The following is a 21,913-nucleotide window of genomic DNA, read 5'->3' as shown; positions in this document are numbered from 1 at the left end:
ATAAAAACCCCCCAATATATTTTCTTTTGATGGAACATTACTTCTGTTTTATTGTTTGCTGAAAGTGTTAGATTTCCCAGACTAACACAGATGACAGCAATAGATCAAATTGTTAGCTGAAGATTAAATAATTTCTGACACAATAAAGAATCCTTTTTTAGCCTTTACCCTCATTGATGTCATATTAGCTGGCTGGACTATAGATCTAACTAGATATGGATATTAGTTCAAATTTGAAATTAATAAACAAATGTATGTCTTTGCCACAAAGTGATTCCATATAAAACATCCAACAGATGCTAATATTATTATTAATTTGACAAAAGTGTGTTGCAGGGGTGTTCAAAGTGCAGCTTGGTGGTCGTTTGGGGCCAATGAAATGAGTTTGTGTGGCCCCTGACTGGAATTCAGGAGTGATCAAAATCTGGCCCTGGAGGCTTTTTATTTTTGAATAAAATTAAATAGTAAATAGTCTGTACTTGTTTAGCTCTTTATCAAGTTCAGAGGTCCCCAAAGCACTTCACACTGCATTCAGTCATTCACCCATTCACTCACATATTCTTGGCAAATAAATGAGTGATTTCAAAGAAATAGTGATCTAAATCCTGTTGATTTTTGTATTTTTTCCAACTTCGCTCAAATGACTTAACAAATGGGATCCTCTTTTTCAAGGCAAACATGTAAAACCCTTTATGTATTGAATCTGAAATGATTACTAATCATTTCCATAAAAAATGGTCTACTTTGTCTCTTTATTCAAAATACTATGCGCTTAGTTCATTGTTGTGTGGAACGGTGATTTTTTAACATTTGTTTCGCCCATAGGTCCTTTTGACCTCATGATTTTGACCCTTGTGACAAAGTTTGGAGACCTCTGGTATAATGGGAGTACGCAGAGACCAACTGTGTATAATTTAATCTCAGTATAAGGGCTTTTTTCTGTGAAGGCATCAGAGGATTACTAAACAATAAACAGCGTCACTAAGACTAGAAAGGGACAAAACAAGTTTAACTGTCAGAGGAACTTTGCAAGGAAGAAATTATTTCTCTCTAAGAGAACCATGAAGGTCAGACTAAAATTTGCCACACAGAACATTGGCAGAGATCAAGACATTAGAAAATCTTCATTCTACATGTTAAATTAGATTATTTGGATCTCACAACGAAGGACCTGGACTCAGCCACTGAACTGTCTGGTAAATTAGAAATTTGTGCAACAGTCAGTGCCCTAAGATGCCGTAAAGTGACTTGAAATAATGGATAATACATTCAAGAAATCTGGCCACCCTAGACTCTGTGTGGTGTTTCCAAGTTCACCATGTGCAAGCATAGTTACTTCAGCTGCCTCTCACAGTCAAAATGCACTATTAGGTTAATTGATCTCGAAGATGGGTTGTTTGTCCATGTGTGTCTCTGTAATGCTAATAAATTGACTCATGACCTGTTCAGGGCAATACAACAAATCTGGACTGATGACAGCTGGAGGTAGGCACTACACAGACAATATATGTGTGGATGTATTAGATAAATACATTTCTTCTAAAATTTCACAATTTCATAGGGAAGTTTTAGTTGGTATTTGGACTTTTATAAGATCTAATTAATTGAAGACTGTGAGAAATGATGGTGAAAAAAAGAGGAGGTGAGTTCAATAAGAAACTGCAGCAGGAAGCTGGAAAATTTAAAGGCCACAGACTGACCTTTAAGAAGTAAGGCCAGACTGTTCTGCATAAATCAGTTTACAGATGAATCAGATTCATTTTTTCATAATTGGATTAAAGAAATGATTAAAAATTCAGCACAAATTAAAAACACAGGCTATTTCAGAATTAGAAGAGTCTATTTTGAAATGTTTGCAGGAAAAGTGTCAAACATTAGTGTTAAACTTTGTATAGTTTTTCTGGCATAAATGGCTTTCCATTTTTTACATTTGTAACATGATGGAAAATTAGATTATAGAGGGCATGCACTACTTCCTCTGTGTCAGCGTGAGTGAATGAAACTCAACACATCACAGATGTTGAGATATCGTACACCCCCACGCAGTTCAAAGGTTTAAGTGCGAGAGGAAGCATTTCCATAGTCTCTACACCATAAATACTCTGCTTTAAAAGCAGCAGAAGCTATTTGTTTATTGTCTTATATCTATAGAAGATGAACTCAATCAGATTTTTCAAATAAGTACATAGGGAAGCTGTTGCTGTTTGGTTTAAGCAAAACAACATATTAACTTATTCCTTAAATTGTCTGCAGCTTAGCGGTTGCTCTAGCTAATATTTGTCTTCCAAGTTGGTTTAAAACTTGAACTTCCATTCCTTCCAGATGACTCATTTTGGAAAGCAGATCTCTTTCATCTGTAAATGTTAAAGGACCAAGTTAAAAGAATAACCATCCTTATCAGCTGAAGAGCCATGCACAGCACTGCAGCTTTTGAAACAGATGAGCAGAATGATTCATTTATCGTCATTACCCCTGTTGCTCTGGTATTAAAAGTATTACCATTATCCTTTTGAATTAGTGTAACTTTTTTTTTATTCCGTCATTAACTCAAATAGTTTTTGTATGTTGTAATGTTAGTTTTTATGATTCCCTGTTACACGTAAAAATTTTATTTTGTCGAAATGATGCCTTTTTAGGAAGAGAAAGTCAGTTGAGGTCTTTATAGAGTTAATAATATCTCTATAGCATTAATCACCGCTGCCTGGGTGAAATCAGTAAGGTTTATTTTTAGTGTAAATGAGCGAGGTTGCCATTTTTCTGCAGATGTTTTGAGCTTGCTCCATTCTTCAAGTGAATGTTTATATATGCAAAGCAATTTAGGTACATTTTTGTAGAGGACCACCTGTAATGATATGCAATGCTGAGTTAAGCCAAATGTCTGTTAATTTCATCCAGATTGTGTGATTAAACAACAATAAGTTCCAGAAATGTGTTTCTTTATTGTTTTAACTCACATGGGGACTGCAGTTAAGATCTACATAGCAACACAAATAATCAATCAAACCTCATTTTGAGGTTCAAAGAAGAATTTTAAGAATTTGTGTGAATTTGAGAATATTGCTTCTCCTACATGCGTAGATTTTTGATATTATGTTTATTAAAATAGATTAATTCTAATAAAAGCTTCATACAGTGTTGTTTTTCAGTTGTACACATAATAAAGTTCGAGTGATATAATGTATAATATTAACTTCTACTGCCCCCATGTGGTATTATCAATACAGTGTATTTATTTGCTGCTATTACTCACAAATGAATTAGAGCAGTCATTCCCTAAGTATGGGGTTTTCAGTTCCTACTTACAAATTAAACTAAATAACAGAAATAACTATAGTAAAGCCTCTTTATGCCATAATCTACAAAAAAAGCTAAAACATCTTTGCCTCTGTTTTTTATTTTTAATTTGATATAACTTAAAAATTATATCAAATATCAATATGTCAACAGGCTGTTGTAGAGAGTCTCACATGATACATACAATATCCCAAGTAGAGGATATTGCTCTGCTTAGGATTAAGTATCTTGTGTGTTGATCATGAAATGGACAGGCAGATAGGGGCCTCATTTGCAGTAATGTAGCTGCTGCTCCAGTCTGTCGGGTGAAGAAACAAAGAGCTGAACCAAAAAGCAAAGGCAAGACAAGAAATGTTTATGTATGTAGCACATTTTAGCAACAAGAAAATTCAAAGTGCTTTACATGAAGGTCTCGGTTTACAAGTCCATCTACGCCCTGATCAGCAGCTATGGCCATGACAGCTGAATCATTGAAAAGAGCAACATTCCAGATTTTTTTTCATTCTGTAGCATCAGCCATCTTTTGCACCATTGGCTATTGAAGCAGCTACTGTATCTACATCTGTGAGGCAACAGTTAGATAAACTCATCAGGAAGTCCAGTTCTGTCCTAGATGCTCCCTCGATCCAGTGCAGCTGGTGGGAGACAAAAGGACTCTAAAATAACATAATCGACGTCTCCCACCTCATGCATAAAGCTGTTGCTGAACTTAAGGGCTCCTTCAGACTGCGGCATCCTAGGTGCACAAGAAAGCGTTACAGGAGGTCCTTCCTCTCAAGAAGCTGTAGTCTCTTTAACTATGATTTTAACTAATTTAAAAGGAGTGAGTAGATGTGGTTTTGGTATCTGATCAGGATGCCTCCAGGATGCATCCTCCATCAGGATGCCTTTGGAGTCGGGGAAGACCCAGAATTTGCTGGAGCAACTACCTTGTCAAGCCTGGGAGTGCCTAAGGGTATCCAGTATTGTGTGCGTGTGTATTTGTGTGTATTGTCCATGCGACCAAATTTTGGATGAGTGGAAGGCAAAGATTAATGGATGGATGGATGGATGGATGGCTGGATGGATGGATGGATGGATGGATGGATGGACATATGTAAATCTTGTAGCCCCCCAGCGATGTTCAATATCTAAGTGCATTACTGCATCAAACTTTAACAAAGTAGTAAGGATGTGTATTCTTACTAGGATATTACACATCCTAGTAAGAAACTTTCTTCTTATTGTTTTCAGGGTTTTTATTACGTAACACGAAAATAATATAAGAACAAAAACTCAAGTTGCTTCCCAACATTTTCTGTAACTAAATTATGAAAATTTATTATTATATTTCTACAACATTTTTTATGCTGAATTGTTGTCAGTATGATTATGAACAACCACTTCTTTATTTGTTTCCTCCAAACCAAACACCAAGAAGTATGATCATCACATTCCTCCAAGAAAGTTTTAATTCAGCCAAAAACAGTTTTAAGATATTTAAGTGTTTTCTTCCCATTTTATACTTGTATTTAAGGTTCATTTAAAGGGGAGTTTTGTGTAGGGAATATTGTTTCATCTCAATTTCAGTGTTCAACAATGGACACTGTCTATAAAATCTGTTTTATAACAGATTCTTGATGATGAGGTTAGTGAGCCTAACCTCATCAACAGGTTAGACAGATTCATTTTTAAACAAGAAATAGTGATTGTCATAAGAGTTATGGATGTTCTTCATTCTTTGTCTAGAGGATGGTTTCTTCTTCTCTCCTCAGTCTTACTTTTTCCGCTGTGGGTTGCTGCTTGACTGGAGGATGAAGCAGCCTGGGCTCCATCTTGATTTTCAGTACAAACAGAGTGAAAACTTGGAGCTGGAAGGAAGAATATTAATGTAAAATGAATGGATTTTTTAGACATAAAATACAGAAAATGAAATTAATCAAAGCTGGTTTTGGTATTAGCATACTTCTTTGAGATTTGCTTGAGTGCCATGTAGGTAATGCCACACTGAGCCACTGGGACACTTTCTTAGAGATAATGTTTGGAACTGTGAAGGGGACACAAATGAAACAACAATGTAAAATAAATCTTCATAAAAACATGTAGTACGACCATATTTCAGAAGTTGAAGGTGCATCAACACAAAAAGTAAGCAAAAATAAGAAATGTATTATAAAAATACTGGAAACAATTCATCTGAATTTACATCATTTTACATCCTAATGAATTACAGGTCAAAAAAAAAGTGAATAGAACCTACTCTTGGAAAAATCGGAGGTGACTGTTGAGGCTGCTACATTTTCTTGCTCATGTTCTTGGGATCCTTCCTCAATATCTGTTGCAGTTTCCACCTGCAATGCGAATTTTTCCAACAGGTGATCCATAAGATCCTGGGCATGCTCTGGCTTAGTTCTGATGGCCAATTGCACTGGAGGTTGTCCAACAGAGATCTTCATCAATGTAAGGTCTCTGAGGAACCAGAAGCAAGTAGAAGTACATTACACTCTCCTATCAGATACTTGCACTTTAGTAAAGTTTCACCAAACAATTAAACTTAACTTAAATAATGACGCTGTGTTTCCATTTGTTCAAGTAAATCCAACCAAAAGACTTGTTTAAAATAAAAATGTAAAATTTTTAGACTTTACCTGTTTTTGAAATGTCTATAAACCCAGAAGAGCACAACCAGGACAACCAAAATCACGAATAAAATCAGGAGTGATATGAAAAGGACGTCAACTGATGTCTGATCGACCATGGCAATGCTGATCCCTGAAATGTAAAGGACAGTATTTTTTACTGAATAGCTGTCTTAAGCATAAAGGGGGAAAAAACAGTTGATTTTTGAAGCAGTGGAGACAAAACAATGTTAATCTTCTGTTATCCTACAATTACTGGCTTTACTTTCTAAGCATGGTTATGAAAAAGCTAAGAAACCTATAAAGCTATTGATTTGTGTTCTCTATGCTAACAGCGAACACAAAACTATTTTTTCTGAGCTTAATAAAATGATGAGTTCAATAAAATTTGAGCAACTATCAGAATTTCCCACTCAAGGTCTGTTTAAGTTAATCCTTATAGAGAATTAACAAAAAACACACAAATAAAAAGTACCTGCTTTTTCTTGCTCCTCTCTTCCCTTGTTTGTCAATACCCACTAAACAAAAGCCTTGACCCTTTCATTTGAATTTAAAAGTAAACATTCTGTTAGAATTTCTTTAACTAAATACAGAATTTGATTGTCATCAGTTTTTAAGATTTACTATAGTTACTATAACAAAAACAAGAGCTATTGATGCAATTTTTTATAATTTCTAGACAGAGCATTAACACTAATTAATATTCATAGTGTACATGTAGCTTTTTATACCTTTCTGCCCAAATAAATAGCGAAGACATTGTATAAAAATGGTTAGTGCTCATACAAGTTCTATCAGTTCTATCAGATAGTGTAAATGGCTCATATTTGATGTTACTTCTTCTGTCAGCCCTTTGCCATAATTACTGCAAATTTTACTCTTGATTGGCTGGGGGTTAATTGGGATCACTCCTCTCCTGAAAACTTTGGCTGTCAAAATGTTGCGCTTGATTTGAAGAAACACAGGCATAGCTGAACACTCTGAAACTTTTTTCATCAAAGAATCTGAATTCAGCCTATTCAAGATGTCTGATCAATCTTTGCAGACAGTGGTTTCAATAAATGCTTCTGTTTGCAATGTAAAACATTATACAGCTGTTTATATAAAAGTTATATAAAACTCTTCAAGATTCAGATTTAAATTTTCATATCTCTGATGTGTGTTTAAACATTTAATACCTTCTTATAAACTCATTTTTCATGCTGTTTTGCAACCTATTTTGCTCAGGAAAGCTCAATGTTTACCTTACAATTAGTTATTATGTTGATTGCTATGGCCTGGTGGCTATGCTCATTGTAGATAATTGCCTATAGATGAAGTTAATTGTATATCAGTGCAGCTGATTTGACTTTTTTTGAAAATAGTTTTCAATGAAACTATTTTATAACCTAATCAGATTCTTACTCTTTTAAGAGAATGAGTTTATTCTTTATAGAATCTTTACATGCTCTATATTATCTATGAGATTATGCAATATGCAGAAGTCTGTAATAGGAAAAGTTGCATCATAACTTTAGTTGTTAAAAAGTAAAAATTAGGACAAGAGGATGTGGATATTATTAAGTCCAAAAGAGGGCAGCAATGAGTAAACATAGGAAAGAACAGAAATCAGTTGGATTGGTAGAATATTTTAATCATGTCAGGACAAGGCAGAAATACTTTACAACATAAATATTAATAAGTCAAGGCCAGTATACAAAAACATTCATCAGTGTTGTTCCAATAAAGCACCATTAAACAATTATTGTTGTAAAAGTTGTGTAGTTTACATAAAATATCAGAGATGAATAAATATATTCTAATTTAAATGTATGAACAACGGGTTGGCACCATAGTGATATAAATAAGATTTTGAATTTAGCAAATATTTTTAAAAAATGCTCACACAGATGTAATAAAATAAAAAGTAGTAAAAAAATTAATCAGTGCAATAACCTGATGCATCTGTATTAGTTCAGGAAACATTATTTGTGTTTTCGTTGTTATTGATCTCCATCCTGCTGATCAGTTCAGTCACCAGCTGCTGCACGGTTTGAGAGCGCAACCGGCCAACTTCCAGGACGCCCTCGTGGTTCACGCTTTCAGAGTCCTCATAGCTCTTTACCACCTGCCATGGAGACCAATTAATCAATTAATCAGTCATCCAAGCAAAGATCCAGACCACTAACCATTCCCTAAGTTACTACTTTCTTTATTAGTTACAGACTTATGAAATGAAGCTGAAAAATAAGAGTTGCGATTGTTTACTAACAGTATTCTTGATTGTTGCCATACCTTATTTGTGATCAGAGAAAGTCCAAAGACTCTTAGACCACAGTGTGTTGCCACGACGACCTCAGGTGCTGTACTCATACCTGAAATTAACAGTACATTATGGGTAGTTTAGAACAATGCTATTAATAAAGAGCAAAATCTAAAATGTCCCACTTCTTATTCACCCTTCAATTAGCCTCATGAATGAACTTATTTTGTTCATTCATGCCTATTCATAGTTTCTCTCAGTCACACCAAATACTGTTGCCCAACCTGATCAATCCAACCACCTCTGGACTTTGCTAAGCACAGGTTAAAATGCATTCAAAATGTTTCTCACAGACGACCTCCTACAATACCCTGGAACAACTTTCCTTTCATTAGTTTAGCAGTCTGAGAACAATCTGACCCAGGACACATTAAAAGCTCCTGAACAGATTTGAAGTGACAAGTTTCGAGCAGCAGAAAGTCCTGGACATCTTCCATTTGTTTATATCAGAATCATCCAGAACATATGCTAACACAAGGTCTGAACAAGACCTAAAGAAAGGGAAAAGGAGTAGAGTATGATGTAGTAATGGAGTCAGTCTATTATAAGCACAAAAAAATTTCATTTGGTGATGTCTGTTGTAACCCTGTTCACCAATTGTTTTACAAAGTACATTCTGTAAGGAGATTCTGCTTGAAAATATGTTCATTTGCTTTTGATTAAAATGCAAGCAATCATTTAGCCTACTTGTTAGCAAACAGAGTAGTTGTTTTACACAATATTTTTAAAATTAAGTTCTGTTAGCACACTATGCCTTCATTTTAGACTACAACCAAACATCTAAACCAGTGATGGAAAAAAAATAATAATAAATCGATTCAGATATGTAGATCTGTCAATTCAGATCACATACCAACTTTAGCTTTTGTACATAGGTGTGTCAAATTTCTATTGACTGAACATGAAAAAAAGAATAGAATTAAAAAATCTTTTATCTGGGTCAAACTAAGTGAAAACATTCCTCCTGGTGCATTGATGCGTCCATCAAAAACTGTAGCTGAAATCAGACTTTACAGTGAGCATCATGCATTAAAGATACATTAGTTGGGAAAAAAATGTTTTCAACTGTGAATGGATTTTTAAATAAAGCTCCTGCATCTCTTTCTCAACCATGCAACTGGAAATTTTCTTTTATTAGAGACTCAAAAGAACCCTTTGTCTTATCCTTCACAACAGGAAAAAATTGGATGTACAAACTCTAGCATGAGCACAAAAAATGTAGAACTGGAGCTAAGAATGAGAAGGAATGGTCATTATGAGACTGTGCACATTTCTAGTGTCTTAGTGCATCATACCGACTGCGTCCACTCCCAGTCGATGCAGCAGTTTGGCCTCAGCGATGGTTTCAAAGTTGGGTCCACCCACCATGGCATATACACCTTCCTGCACAAGGCTAGAGACACCCATTTGCTTGGCAAGCTCCATCACAAGGCTACGCAGCCCTTTGTCATAGCAACCTGACATAGCTGGAAAGCGTGGCCCAAACCTGCAACAACAATTTGTTGGCATCATTGACAGGTAAAGCAAAACCAGGAAAAACTGGTATTCACCACTAGTAGAATACCATCACAAGAATCATGCATGAAATTACTTTTCATCGTTGGGCCCACACAGTGGGTTCAGACCGACCAGCCCAGGGAAGTTGATGTGATCCTTGATGATCATGATGTCACCAGGACGGAGGCTATCAGCCAATGAGCCTGCAGCATTTGTCACAATAAGTGTCTCCACTCCCATCAGCTTGAAGACTCGAATGGGAAAGGTAGTCTGATGGAAAGACAGTTATGTACAGTTGTGTTCGAAATAATAGCAGTGCCTCAACAGCAGCAAGAAAATCACTGGTTTTATTAACATTTCAAACTCTATACCCCAGATAAGTTTCTGGGGGGTAAAATAAAGGTATAGAAAACCAACAAACCCAACAGGACAGCCATGCATACTGTGGATTCTGTGAAATTGAATGATTAACTGAAAAGGGTGTGTTCAAAAAAATAGCAGTGGTGAGTCCAATTAGAGAGGGCATCAATTAGGGAGGGTATTCTGGGAAAAAAGGGTGTTAACAGGTGATCCGTATTTAAGGATCAAGACAACTGGCATGCTGGCTGTGCATTTCTCCTGAAAAAACAATGAAAATGGGTCGTTCCAGACACTGTTCTGAAGATGAGCGTTTCCTAATAAAAAAATTGATTAAAGAAGGGAAAACATACAAAGAGGTGCAGAAAATCATTGGCTGTTCAGCTAAAATGATCTCAAATGCCCTGAAATGGGAGCATAAAACTGAAAAACGAGGAAGAAAAAGAAAGACAACCCCTCGAATGGACAGAAGAATAGCCAAACTGGCGAAGACTCAGCCAATGATGGGATCCAAGAGGATCAAGCAAGACCTTCAGTTGACAGTGAGTACTGTGACAATCAGAAGACGTCTTACTGAGGTTAACCTTCCAGCAAGAAGCCCCCGCAAAGTCCCACTGCTGAGAAAAAGACATGTGCAGAAGCGTTTACAATTTGCCAAAGAGCACATTGACTGGCCTGAAAAGAAATGGCATAATATCTTGTGGACAGATGAAAGCAAGATTGTTCTTTTTGGGTCTAAGGGTCACAGGCAGTATGTCAGACGCCCTGCAAACACAGAATTCAAGCCACAGTACTCACTGAAGACCATTAAGCATGGTGGTGCAAGCATCATGATATGGGGATGTTTTTCATACTATGGTGTTGGTCCGATTCACCGCATACAAGGGATCATGGATCAGTTCCAGTACATCAGGATCCTGGAAGAGGTCATGCTGCCATATGCTGAGGAGGAAATGCCTTTGAGGTGGACCTTTCAACAGGATAATGACCCCAAACACACCAGCAAGCGAGCAAAAGCATGGTTCCAGATGAACAAGATTCAACTGATGGAGTGGCCAGCACAATCCCCGGACCTTAATCCCATCGAAAACTTGTGGGCTGACATAAAAAGTGCAGTGCATGAGGCAAAACCAAGAAACGCTGAGGAATTGTGGAATACAGTGCAATTATCCTGGGCTGCAATACCTGTGGAACGATGCCAGAAGTTGGTTGACTCCATGCACCACAGATGTGTAGCAGTCATCGGAAACCGTGGTTTTGCAACAAAATATTAGTTTAGGATACTCAGCTAGGTTCACTTATCAAGAATTTCTTTGTTTGTACAGTACATTTTTGAGTTTCCAAGGAAAGATGGCAACACTGCTATTCTTTTGAACATGCCATTTCTTACTTTATTTGAAATATTATTATTATCATTTAAGTTTTGATGACTTTGCGCAATTGTTTTGCTTTGGAATAGAATGTACTGTGTCCCCAATGTATCTGTGTTCATTAAAGTACAATTTCTTTGAAGAATTTTGACATTTACTCATTTTTCTAAAGGCACTGCTATTATTTCGAACACAACTGTATTTCTATTTTAACTTATGCTTACTTGGACAGTATGTTACCAAGTGCAAAGATTGGCAGCCATTTGAACATCTTATATATTGGGAAGCTTTGGGCATGTAAGAAATTGGGTGAAACAAGTCTGCTGCCTCTTTTCTTTTTTGCGTTCCTAAGTGAGTTGGTTTATCTATAAACAACTACAACTGTTTTTTACCTACTAACTTTTTTTTCTCTTTAAAAAGCATTTTACATGTAGAGCATAAAGTTTGTTTCCTGTGACCAGAAGATCTTCTTTCACATGTTTGTTGTGTCCCCTACATAGCTTGAGCAAACAGCTAGTGAAATGAATGCTAATTATTAAAAAGACGAGTTTTACAGTGGTTTCCATTGAGTGATGTTACAGTAAAGGTAGCTAAATATATGCAAGCTGCCTATTAATTCTTTAGCTATTTGCCACAAATTATATATATATGCATTGTTATTAATTTTAATAATTGTTAGCATGCCTGTTTTGGGCACAAATTAACTTTCCACAGTTTTGATATGGTTCGTCAGGTGATGAAGGATTTTCACTTAGGAAGATAAAACTCTAAGACTAGGTCTCCTGACAGTCACACAACCCTGTTTCATAGTTAACATTTAAGTATACAAAGGGTATTTTCACCCCTTAGTGAAAGTTTTTATTTTGAATCTGTTTTTTTGGGGGGGGGGAGTGTGTGTTTCTTTGCGAAAGGCATTTCACAGGACGCCACCTAAAGGAGAGTCAGGCAGTCTCAGCGTAACACAGAAGAGAGCACGTTAGTATGAATGGGTGTTCTACAGAAGGAAACAAAGGCAGCATTGAACAGTTTACTAAAAGGCTGCATGTGACCAAACCCAAGCATGACTATGTCTCACACACACACATCCAAGAGACTACAGGTTAGCTTGTATCATGCTAGTTATTATGTAAACTTTACCCCAGGGTCGCTGGACTGAGATATTTTTTACCCAACCACTTAGAATATTGTAGGTATGTGGTGGATCTGGATATAGTTGTGAAGACATGTTCTATTTAATCCATATGTTTATGTGATGTGTTGTTTCCTTTGAGTATAAATGTATAAATGCAGATCACCTGGACAATATTTAACTCTGCCTGTTCATGGACAGATATGTCATTAGGCTTAGAATTATACTTGGTCTTTTCTGACGGTTTGATTTTCTACCAACTTTCTCACACATTTATTCAAATTCCATATGGAAACACATACATGGATGAGTTAGATTTTCCAAAGCCAAAATCACAAGACAAATCCAAGTTTATGCTCACTGGTTGTTTAGATATTAAAGTCTCTGATTTATTCTGTCATTGTATTTTTGTTTTGCTTAAATGTAGATCTAACTTTAAACGTAGATCTAACTTTTGTTGTTTTTATGCATCCTATTAATAAATTTGACATTTGAAATAACAATCAGTACACTTGAAATATCTGAGTGAATACCTTAAGGAGTGAATGTCCCTCGTACATGTGGAAGCGGCCCTGCATGCAAACACATGACTTTCCCTTCAACTCCCCAAAAACCAGCCGACCTGCATGACCTTGTACTGTAACAAAAATAAACATAATTAAAACATTAATTTTCTTAAATTTTCTTGCTTTGATTGTGCATATTCACAGAATACAGTTGCTTATAAGTGTTTATAATTTTGCAGGGCTGATGGATAACCAAAATTAGTCTAATGTAAAACAACATACCAAAAAACTAAAATAAGGCATAAATTGAGCAATTAGTTATAATTTTCATACTTCAATTTGAGTTTCAGTTACTTAAATATATGAATAAAAAGAAGCAGAATTTTTTTTTGCAACATTCTTCTTATTAAATATCTATCTGAAGGCCTTGTGATCTTATGAGCAAATGAAAATATAAAGTATTACTGTGCTGTTATTTTAATATACAATATCAGTGATATCAATCTGTTTGTAAAAATATCAATCAGTATTTTTAAAGATGTAAATTCATAAAAGCATGTATTCATAAATTACCTGTGCTCTGAGGAAACCCTGGTATGTCAGAGTAATCAAAGGAGTCTTGACATTTAAGGGTATCAGCAAGCATGCCCAGTCCAGAGCCGCAAATAATTGCCACTATGGGACGATGCTTTGTATGAGACATCAGCCAATCACAAGTCTTCTGATATTCATCGTGACTGCCGAGAAATAAACAGCACAATATCACTCACAAAAATGTAATATTCTTAGTTGTGATGTTATTACCTTAGAAGAATCTCAATGATTGCACAGAAGCAACTAAACGAAAAAGACCTCTAATGTTAGTACATTAGCACTTTTCATGTGTCAAAACAAAATTGATTTCTTTAAATATCTGAAAATGGCACACTGTTGACAATATTATTAACATTTTCAAGATATTTAACAACAACATCACATTATAAAACTTTAGCGGACATCAGAAATGGTGTTAAAAACTTACCTGATCTGTTCTTTGCTGTGCATGACGAATGAAGGATGATGACTGGTACCACTTCCAGATGTGTGTGTGTTTGTGTCTGTGTGGTTGTGTGACAGATGAGGAGAGTGTGGTCAGTGGATGCTGTTCCGCTTACATATTTACTGGTCACATGCTTTTGATTGGTTCAGAACTTGCTCATTCATCAGAAGCAGCCAATAGCGTTACAGTTGGAGTAAAATAGCAATTGTGTGGATTCCTCACATTTTTCTTTTTTTGGTTGTGCAAAGAGCTTTTGGTTCACATAACTCCTAGGATTATTGAGAGATTTTTTCCCTGTTTCTCAACTGCTAGAGTACAAACTGGGAGCCTGACATAATCTGAGTGTGTATAAGTGAAGAGGAAAATAAAGCTTTCTGTATATATTTGTGAAAGTGCAATAGCAAGTATTTGACTTACCCTATAATAATAAACAAGAAATTATACAGATAATGATTCAATCTTTTAATCAATCTACTATATTGTCTGTACTTCATTTTTTTAAGTATGATCCTCTTGCTATAGTGAAGATTTTTGATCTAGGTAGTATGGTTTTCTGTTGGTCCAGAGCAGGATTTCCTTTGGGATGATGCATGAAATATAAATATATATATGAATATATAGTGAAATAATAAAAAAAATTTATTGATTTGCCATTTGCTGCATGAACAAGTTTTCTTTTGCTTTTCCAGTCAGTAAAAATGTTCACCCTTAGTAATGTACTCAATAGAGCTGATTAAGCTAATATATGATTTGAATCTTTCAATTTTGGATATTTTTTCACAGTCTGTAGAAACTTCTGGAAATGTTATAAAAAGACCAAAATAAAAAAAAACTATGCAGCAATATTTTGTTTGGTCACAATATGTTTCCATATTCTCTACACATACATTTTTTAAAATTCCGAATCCTAATGTCCAAATTGTAAAACAAACGTCATTTAGCTTAATTTTCCTGAACGCTGAAATCATGTACTTTTTTATTTTCTAAATAAAACATAAATGCTTTTAATCCAGACTCAAGAGGTCCAAGGCTGTGTCAGGTTAATGAGGAGCAGCTAGCAACTCATGATCACTAATACACTTCACATGTTCCTCTGCTGCCGCTCTGATCAGATGTTGCTAATAAGGCTCATGTGAGTTTGATGGCTGCTGAATAGAAATGGACTCGAACCAGCGGACAGCATCCAGAACCAGAAGGTTTATACAGTTTTCTTGCAGCAATGTCCATTTTACTAAACAAATCACATTCAAGAGCTAAGTATTAAACTTATCAAACTGGTCTCTGGAATCATCTTTGTTTTAACTTTAAGGGATGACCACAAAACTGCATGTAAATGATACTGAATGTAAACTTGCATACAGAAGCCATATGGACTCTAGTGAGCAGGTTAATGAAAAGAGGAATGTAGATGGTTAGACACTCAGACATGTTTTTACCATATTAGTATTACAATTATTTTCAAAGACATTTTAATCTTTGTAGCTACATGCATTGCGAAAACCATTTAATTAAATTTACTTTATTTAATTAGGACAATGCATATGAACCAACATGTCAGCAGCAAGCATCAATGTGAATATGTCAGAGTTATCACAACAACTAATTTTCATTTGTTGTCCTAAAGCAGTTAAGAACAAGGAGTATCCCACGAAGCAAAAAGAAGAGAATAATGCAAACATCATCACCTATGTAACACATAACACAAACAATATGAAGAATAAAAATAAGACTGGTAAAAAGCAACATGGGATCTTCTAATAGAGAATAGCTGTCAGAATAAAAGGTGAGTCTACCCTTGCATGGCTCTACGACTGCATGATGATATATGCAGCTGCATTTTGATTAAGTTAATATCATTCAAAATGTATTTATATCAGTGATTAATTTCAAATATAGTATCATAGAGACTTGTTAACATTGAAAGATGCATTCAAATGTTATTAATGGTTTATACACAGATTCCAGACGGCCTCGACTTCAAGCAACTTGGATTTTGTGCCTATCCACTCTTCCAAGAGATTCTGGCATTTGAGCCACTGAGCAATATTTCACTTTGTTTTGTCCTTATCCCAGATGAAGCCCTTTTAACATTGTCAAAGGGGGCTAAGCACAGGGAATGAGACACTAGTACCATGAATATTTCTGTACTGAGTCATGAAGCACTTCTTTCAGTACCAGTCAATGTCTTGTTCAATACTCCCAAATTGTTGAGTGAAGTTAATCTAGAGATACTCTGGAGGTCACACTTTTTACTTTCCCTCAACTTTCCACAATTATGCATGCAGACAGGACTCTGCAAACAGGAAAACTTCCATAGGTAGTTCTGTTGTCAAGGCTTTTTTAATAGCAGTAAAGAGCTGACTGCAAGTATACACTGCATACAACTGGATTAACCTGTTGTGACTACTGATTTGTGCTCCTCAGTGTTTAATGCTCTGCTGAATGCTCACCATTACTGCATACCTTCACTTGGGCAGAATGTCAGAAATGTGCTCTCGTTCATTTAAACGTCTTTTAGATATCTGGCATTCTTGGCCATATATGACATACAAAAGTAACTTCTGTGTTTTTCATTATAGCTATTTAAGCTGTGAGGCACAACAATGTTTTAAAAAGCTTATTGTTACATATATTGTAATTTACACAAAACATAGTTCTTGTGAATATAAAGGAGTAACTTTTCTGACACTATTTATATAACATCAACTAACAAGGGGAGTAATGTGCTGTAATAAATATTGATCAATGCAGGGTCTGTATCCTTATCAGTAAACCAGTTCATCTGACTGAAATGTCTCAAAAACTGCTGGATGATGTTTTATTGTAAAACTATTTTTTTGCAACAGATTTAATGTATGAGAGGTATTGATGGTTTTAAAGTGAAATGTCTCGACAAATCCACAACTGATAACCATAAAAATTGCATAAAGTCACACATTTTTTTATCCAATGCCACCATCAGGTCAAATCATGCATCTGTTTAAGGTTTTGATGCAACCAAATAAAAAACTCTCCCAAACCCAGACACCAATAATTCATCTGCAATCTTGAAGTGAAACTAGGCCCGACACAAACATCTCGTTATGTAGACTGCTGATTCATAAACTTTACAGACTATTATGTGAAACCTCAAAAATTTGTCTCTTTTACAGTCGTTCATCACTTTATAAGACAGTGAAATAAAACTTCAAAAAGGTTAAAAAAAAGTTTGAAATCCATGTTGACTTCCTTTACTATTGATGAAAGTGCTTTTTGAGGCATAAGTAAATTTGATATACACAAATCAATGCATCCCCAAGTTTTAAATGATATCTGCATTATAATCTGCCATCTGGATGCTCTCCTTATTTTTCAAAGAAATTAACTGAGAACTAGAAAATTTCGGAAGAAATTTAGCCGGGGCCTGCCAAGGCGCGGCCGTGGGGTTCGGGCCCGGCGTCGTCACGCCACAAATCGGCGTCGACGCTAAAGAACGCCGCGACGTGATCAGTGGCACGCGGAGAACCGCAAGAACGTTAAGCGAGGCGGACCTGCACCATTCGGTACGATTTAAAATGTTGTCAAGGCTTTTATTTTGGAAGTTTTGTTAAACTTCATTTCAAAGGGCCAAACTAATCCCATGCGTAATAGTCCTTGGGTTAAAATAGTTATATAATGCTCAAAACACAAGTAGCTGATGTAAAAATATTCAAGGCTTTTATTTTGAAATTGTCAGTATGCTTCATTTTAAAGTTCCGAACTAATACCACGTGTAAGAGTGCTTCGGATGAAAAAGTCAAATAAAGCCAAAAAGAGCAATTACGTCATGTAAAAACTATTCAAGGCTTTTATTTTGAAATTTTCAGTATGCTTCATTTCAAAGGGCCAAACTAATACCACGTGTAACAGTGCTTTGGATGAAAAAGTCAAATAAAGCCAAAAAGAGCAATTACATGATGTAAAAATATTCAAGGCTTTTATTTTGAAATTTTCAGTATGCTTCATTTTAAAGTTCTGAACTAATACCACGTGTAAGAGTGCTTTGGATGAAAAAGTCAAATAAAGCCAAAAAGAGCAATTACGTCATGTAAAAATATTCAAGGCTTTTATTTTGAAAATTTTGTTAAGCTTCATTTCAAAGGGCCAAACTAATACCATGTGTAACAGTGCTTTGGATGAAAAGTCATATAGAACTACAGTGATGCGTATTTGTAGTACAAATCAGCAGCCAATAGCCTCTTGAGTTCCGTTGCTATGGTAAATAATGGTCTCAGCAGGGTGAGAGCTCTGAGCTCTGAGCTCTCAAACACACAAGTGTGTTTGAGCAAACACGTTTTACTGAAAAAAAGCATTGGAAACAAATCCTTCTTGTTCGGGAACCGTAATACATATTCGAAAAGCGTTTGGAGCGTATGACAGGCCTATGTGTCTTCTGCGATAGTCCCGAGATTCATATCTGTACCTCACTCAGAGCATTTACAGCGATGAGAGAAAGAAATGTTGTGCCCAGATCTGAACCGAGATCGGCTCTCACTCTAATTTGAGCAAAAATGAGAAACTTTGGGTCGCTTAGAGGCAAATTGTGGACAAACCGTAACTGGTACCGACGAGCCGTCTTCACTTTCGAAGAGATCACAGACGTATCTACAAAATGAAATTTGAATGGCATTTCTAGGTGAATTTGTGACGACACAGAAAATCCTCAAAAATAGGGTATTTCCAGGATTTTTCCCATTGACTTATAATGGGGTTTTTTTCGTAGTTTTTTGCGAATTATGTCGCCACGTTAAGCCCAAATCCCACCAAAAGTAATAGCTCCAATGGCGTGAATTTTCTGCACGTTTTGATACCTCATTTGTAGGTGTGCACCCAGCGGTATGAGCCGCATTAACGGTTACGGAAGAAAAATAAAGAAGAAGAAAGAAACACTTTCTCCGACAATAGTAATAGGTTCCTGCCATTGCTTTGCATGGCAGGCCCCAAATATGGAGCTCATGGTGAAATTTTTACTATTTCAGATAAACTGTACTCATGTTGGAGTACAATAAGATCACGTTTTTCCTATCAAGAGTTTAAAGTTACTAGCATTGAGAGCATAATCAGGAAGAGAAATTGTATAATTTGATGTTCGCATGTCTCCTCGTGTTTGGATTTCTGACAAGATTTTTTTTAACTCCCTACCACTTTGTCAGTGATTTGATTTTGAAAATCCCTAAAATCACAAATAAATCCTTTGGAACAATGGCAAAGAAAAAAAAAGAAAAGTTGGGTGGGAAAACTAATCATGAACACATAATATGTCATCTTGTGAGGGTCATAAAGCAAGGTCACGCACAAAGCTCAGGGCTGGACACAATCATGTGAAGCAAAATCTAGAGTTCATCCAAATGATCTCTCTGGTGAGTGTGTGCTAGGAAAAAAATCTAGTGATTAACACTAATGAGACACAAATCAGAGAGGTGCTATAGACCCTGAGGTGATGGTTTGGTCACAGGAAGTTTAGAGAGGCTTAGGAGCATAGAGTTCCTTCCTCCTGATATGAATGGTTGTCCCATTTCAAAGTTGGTATCTCTAATCAACCAACTTGATTATAATCTGGGGGAAAATAAGTCTTGTGGATCAATTTGCTAAGGAAGTTCAGGTCTATAGGCCACATTTGATTGAGATTTGTCCAGTTGACTTGAAGTTGGCAGTGCACAGGTTTGTTTGTCCAGTTGACAGAACAGTCTTGAGTCACTGGTCTGAGTAAATTTGACCAGCTGGTGTTTGACTCCTCTGTTTTACCAATGCCATTTTGCCTTTCATGTATTGATCCATGTGTCTGTTAATCTTGGTCACCATGATGTCTGACAGGAGATTTCATTATGGAAACACAGGCTATTGACCAAAAGTGTGATGGATTGTTTCCATCTGGGGATCTTTCATTGTTATTACTGTTCTGCCCTCAGTCAGCCTTTCAAAGTGGGCTTCATTCCTCTGCAGATGATTAATTTGTGTTGCTGACAGGAAACTCCTGCAGAGAAGTCAGCTTCTTGAGCTATTATATGTGGATCATGACCAGACCCTGCCCTAAGCATACATCTTAGCTGGTTCGGTGGTGAATAGTCAGTTTGTTCATCTGGCTTTTGTCTCCCTTATCTCTTATATTGGGTGGCTGTTTTACAGTTTCTAGAGTCTCAGGTAAGGCATCTGTTCATATTTCTTAGATATCTTATTTTAAAGGTTCTTCTGTAAAGGAAATACATAAAACAAACATATCTGTACAAATGCTAATGGTTATTTGTTAATTTTTCAAGCTGCAGATATTAAAACACAACACAGTACTGTGAAGCATTGTGATCTGTCTAATAATTTCCACCACTCGTCTTGCCTAAAATACCACTCCTAAGGCCCTGCATCTTCTTACAAATATTACATAGAAAGCCTTTTCGGCCAATGACTTGTGACTATCCTCCCACAGTCACAAGTCTGAATGCCTGCTGGCCGCTTTCTACTCCATTATAAATTTACAGTTTCAGACCACAGCAGTCTATTACTGACATCCTCTGGAGTTAAACTGCATTTCATCTTCAATTGTTACTGTAATATTTAAAACCAAATTAGACACTGTATGTGATCTCAGTAGATGTAATTCTGCTTTGTATTATGCATTTGCAGCCAGGAGGTTTAAAAAGGTTTTTTTTAAGAGCTAGATGAAAAGATTTGTCTTCACAGAAATGTATTTAAGGTATGATTATGTAAAGTGAAGAAAAAGTAAGCCTTAACTACATCATAAAAAACAGATTTCTTTCTGCATGACAATTTCCAATGCGTCCCCAATCTGTGCAAGTTGTGAGGTGGATGGTACCTATCTTGGTGCCTAAACTGTCAATGGGCAAAGCGCAAAGTACAACGAGCCTCAGGTCCATCACAGGACAGTAAGCATGCAAAAACTGATGCTCAGCCACAACTTAGAGAGGTCAGTTCCCCTAATATGCTTGTTTGTGAAATTGTGGGAGGAAGCTGAAGCACCCTGGGAAAATTTACACATACACAGGAAGAACATGTGGTATTAATACTCTGAATATTTCAGGACCTGGTGATCTTATGTGGTTTACACATACACCCCCATCTCAGATTTTATTAACAATGTATGCTAGTATGAAATAAGAAGATGCACAACTGTTGTGTGGATAAAACATCCCTCCTAGATGTCAGGTGTCAGAGGATAATAGGCCGACTGGTTTGAAATCTCAGAAAGGCATACATAGTTCCCACTAGTTACAAACAAGGTATGCAGCATTCAGCACAAACTTTAAAACAAATGGGTCACAACCCTCTGAAATTGGTTCTTTGAACATGACAGAGAGCTCACAGTACTCCATTGATCGCCACAGTAGAGAACTGCTCAGGACGATATTTTTTTCCATATGTTTTGCCGTGTATTTTTGAAAAGTGGTTGCACTGCTGAGAAGCACTTGCAGAACAACAAGAAGTGGTTCTAAGCAGGGGAGTTTCTCAGTGAGTTTGGATGTTTCAGAACATGCATGTGAGGCTAACTCTTAATTGCCCTTAAGAATGAAAGCTGTGTTTGATTCTGGTGACCTGCACAGTCCTGTCATTGACACATGGAGCAAACAGCTTGATTGAAGAGAAACTATGCTATGTAGAAGACCATAATATGTACTAATGTGTCTTTGCAAATATTATACAGAAGTTCTAAGTGTTGCTCAAAACAGTTTACTGCAGACGAGTTTGCTGGGTTTGTCTCCCTCTGGTGGTTGAAGGTGGCTCCTCATGCGTGTAAACAATCATGACACAGATGCCTTCTTATCAGCACCAC

General features: G+C 36.3%; 1 protein-coding gene across 1 annotated transcript; it reads right to left on the bottom strand.

Moving 5' to 3' along the window:
* Nucleotides 1–7,520: 7,520 nt before the first annotated feature.
* On the bottom strand, nt 7,521–14,233 carry pnp4a (purine nucleoside phosphorylase 4a). Its single transcript, XM_032550582.1, has 7 exons — nt 14,095–14,233; nt 13,647–13,810; nt 13,101–13,204; nt 9,806–9,981; nt 9,510–9,700; nt 8,187–8,266; nt 7,521–8,019 (listed from the first exon to the last, which is right to left on the bottom strand). Exons 1-7 carry the CDS (start codon nt 14,115–14,117, stop codon nt 7,867–7,869), a joined length of 891 nt encoding a protein of 296 aa, XP_032406473.1. The 5' UTR covers nt 14,118–14,233; the 3' UTR covers nt 7,521–7,866.
* Nucleotides 14,234–21,913: the final 7,680 nt, after the last annotated feature.

The sequence above is a fragment of the Xiphophorus hellerii genome, chromosome 20 (assembly GCF_003331165.1).
Source record: "Xiphophorus hellerii strain 12219 chromosome 20, Xiphophorus_hellerii-4.1, whole genome shotgun sequence".
Taxonomy (NCBI): domain Eukaryota; kingdom Metazoa; phylum Chordata; class Actinopteri; order Cyprinodontiformes; family Poeciliidae; genus Xiphophorus; species Xiphophorus hellerii.
The sequence above is the reverse complement of the archived record's forward strand: the minus strand, read 5'-3'. Positions and strand labels throughout refer to the sequence as shown.

Coding starts and splice junctions, on each gene's coding strand:
- pnp4a (XM_032550582.1), bottom strand. CDS start 14,117: ATGCACAGCAAAGAACAGATCAG. Junction 13,811..14,094: donor CACAGCAAAGAACAGATCAG/GTAAGTTTTTAA, acceptor ATTTCTCGGCAG/TCACGATGAATATCAGAAGA. Junction 9,701..9,805: donor TGTGGGCCCAACGATGAAAA/GTAATTTCATGC, acceptor TTGTTGTTGCAG/GTTTGGGCCACGCTTTCCAG.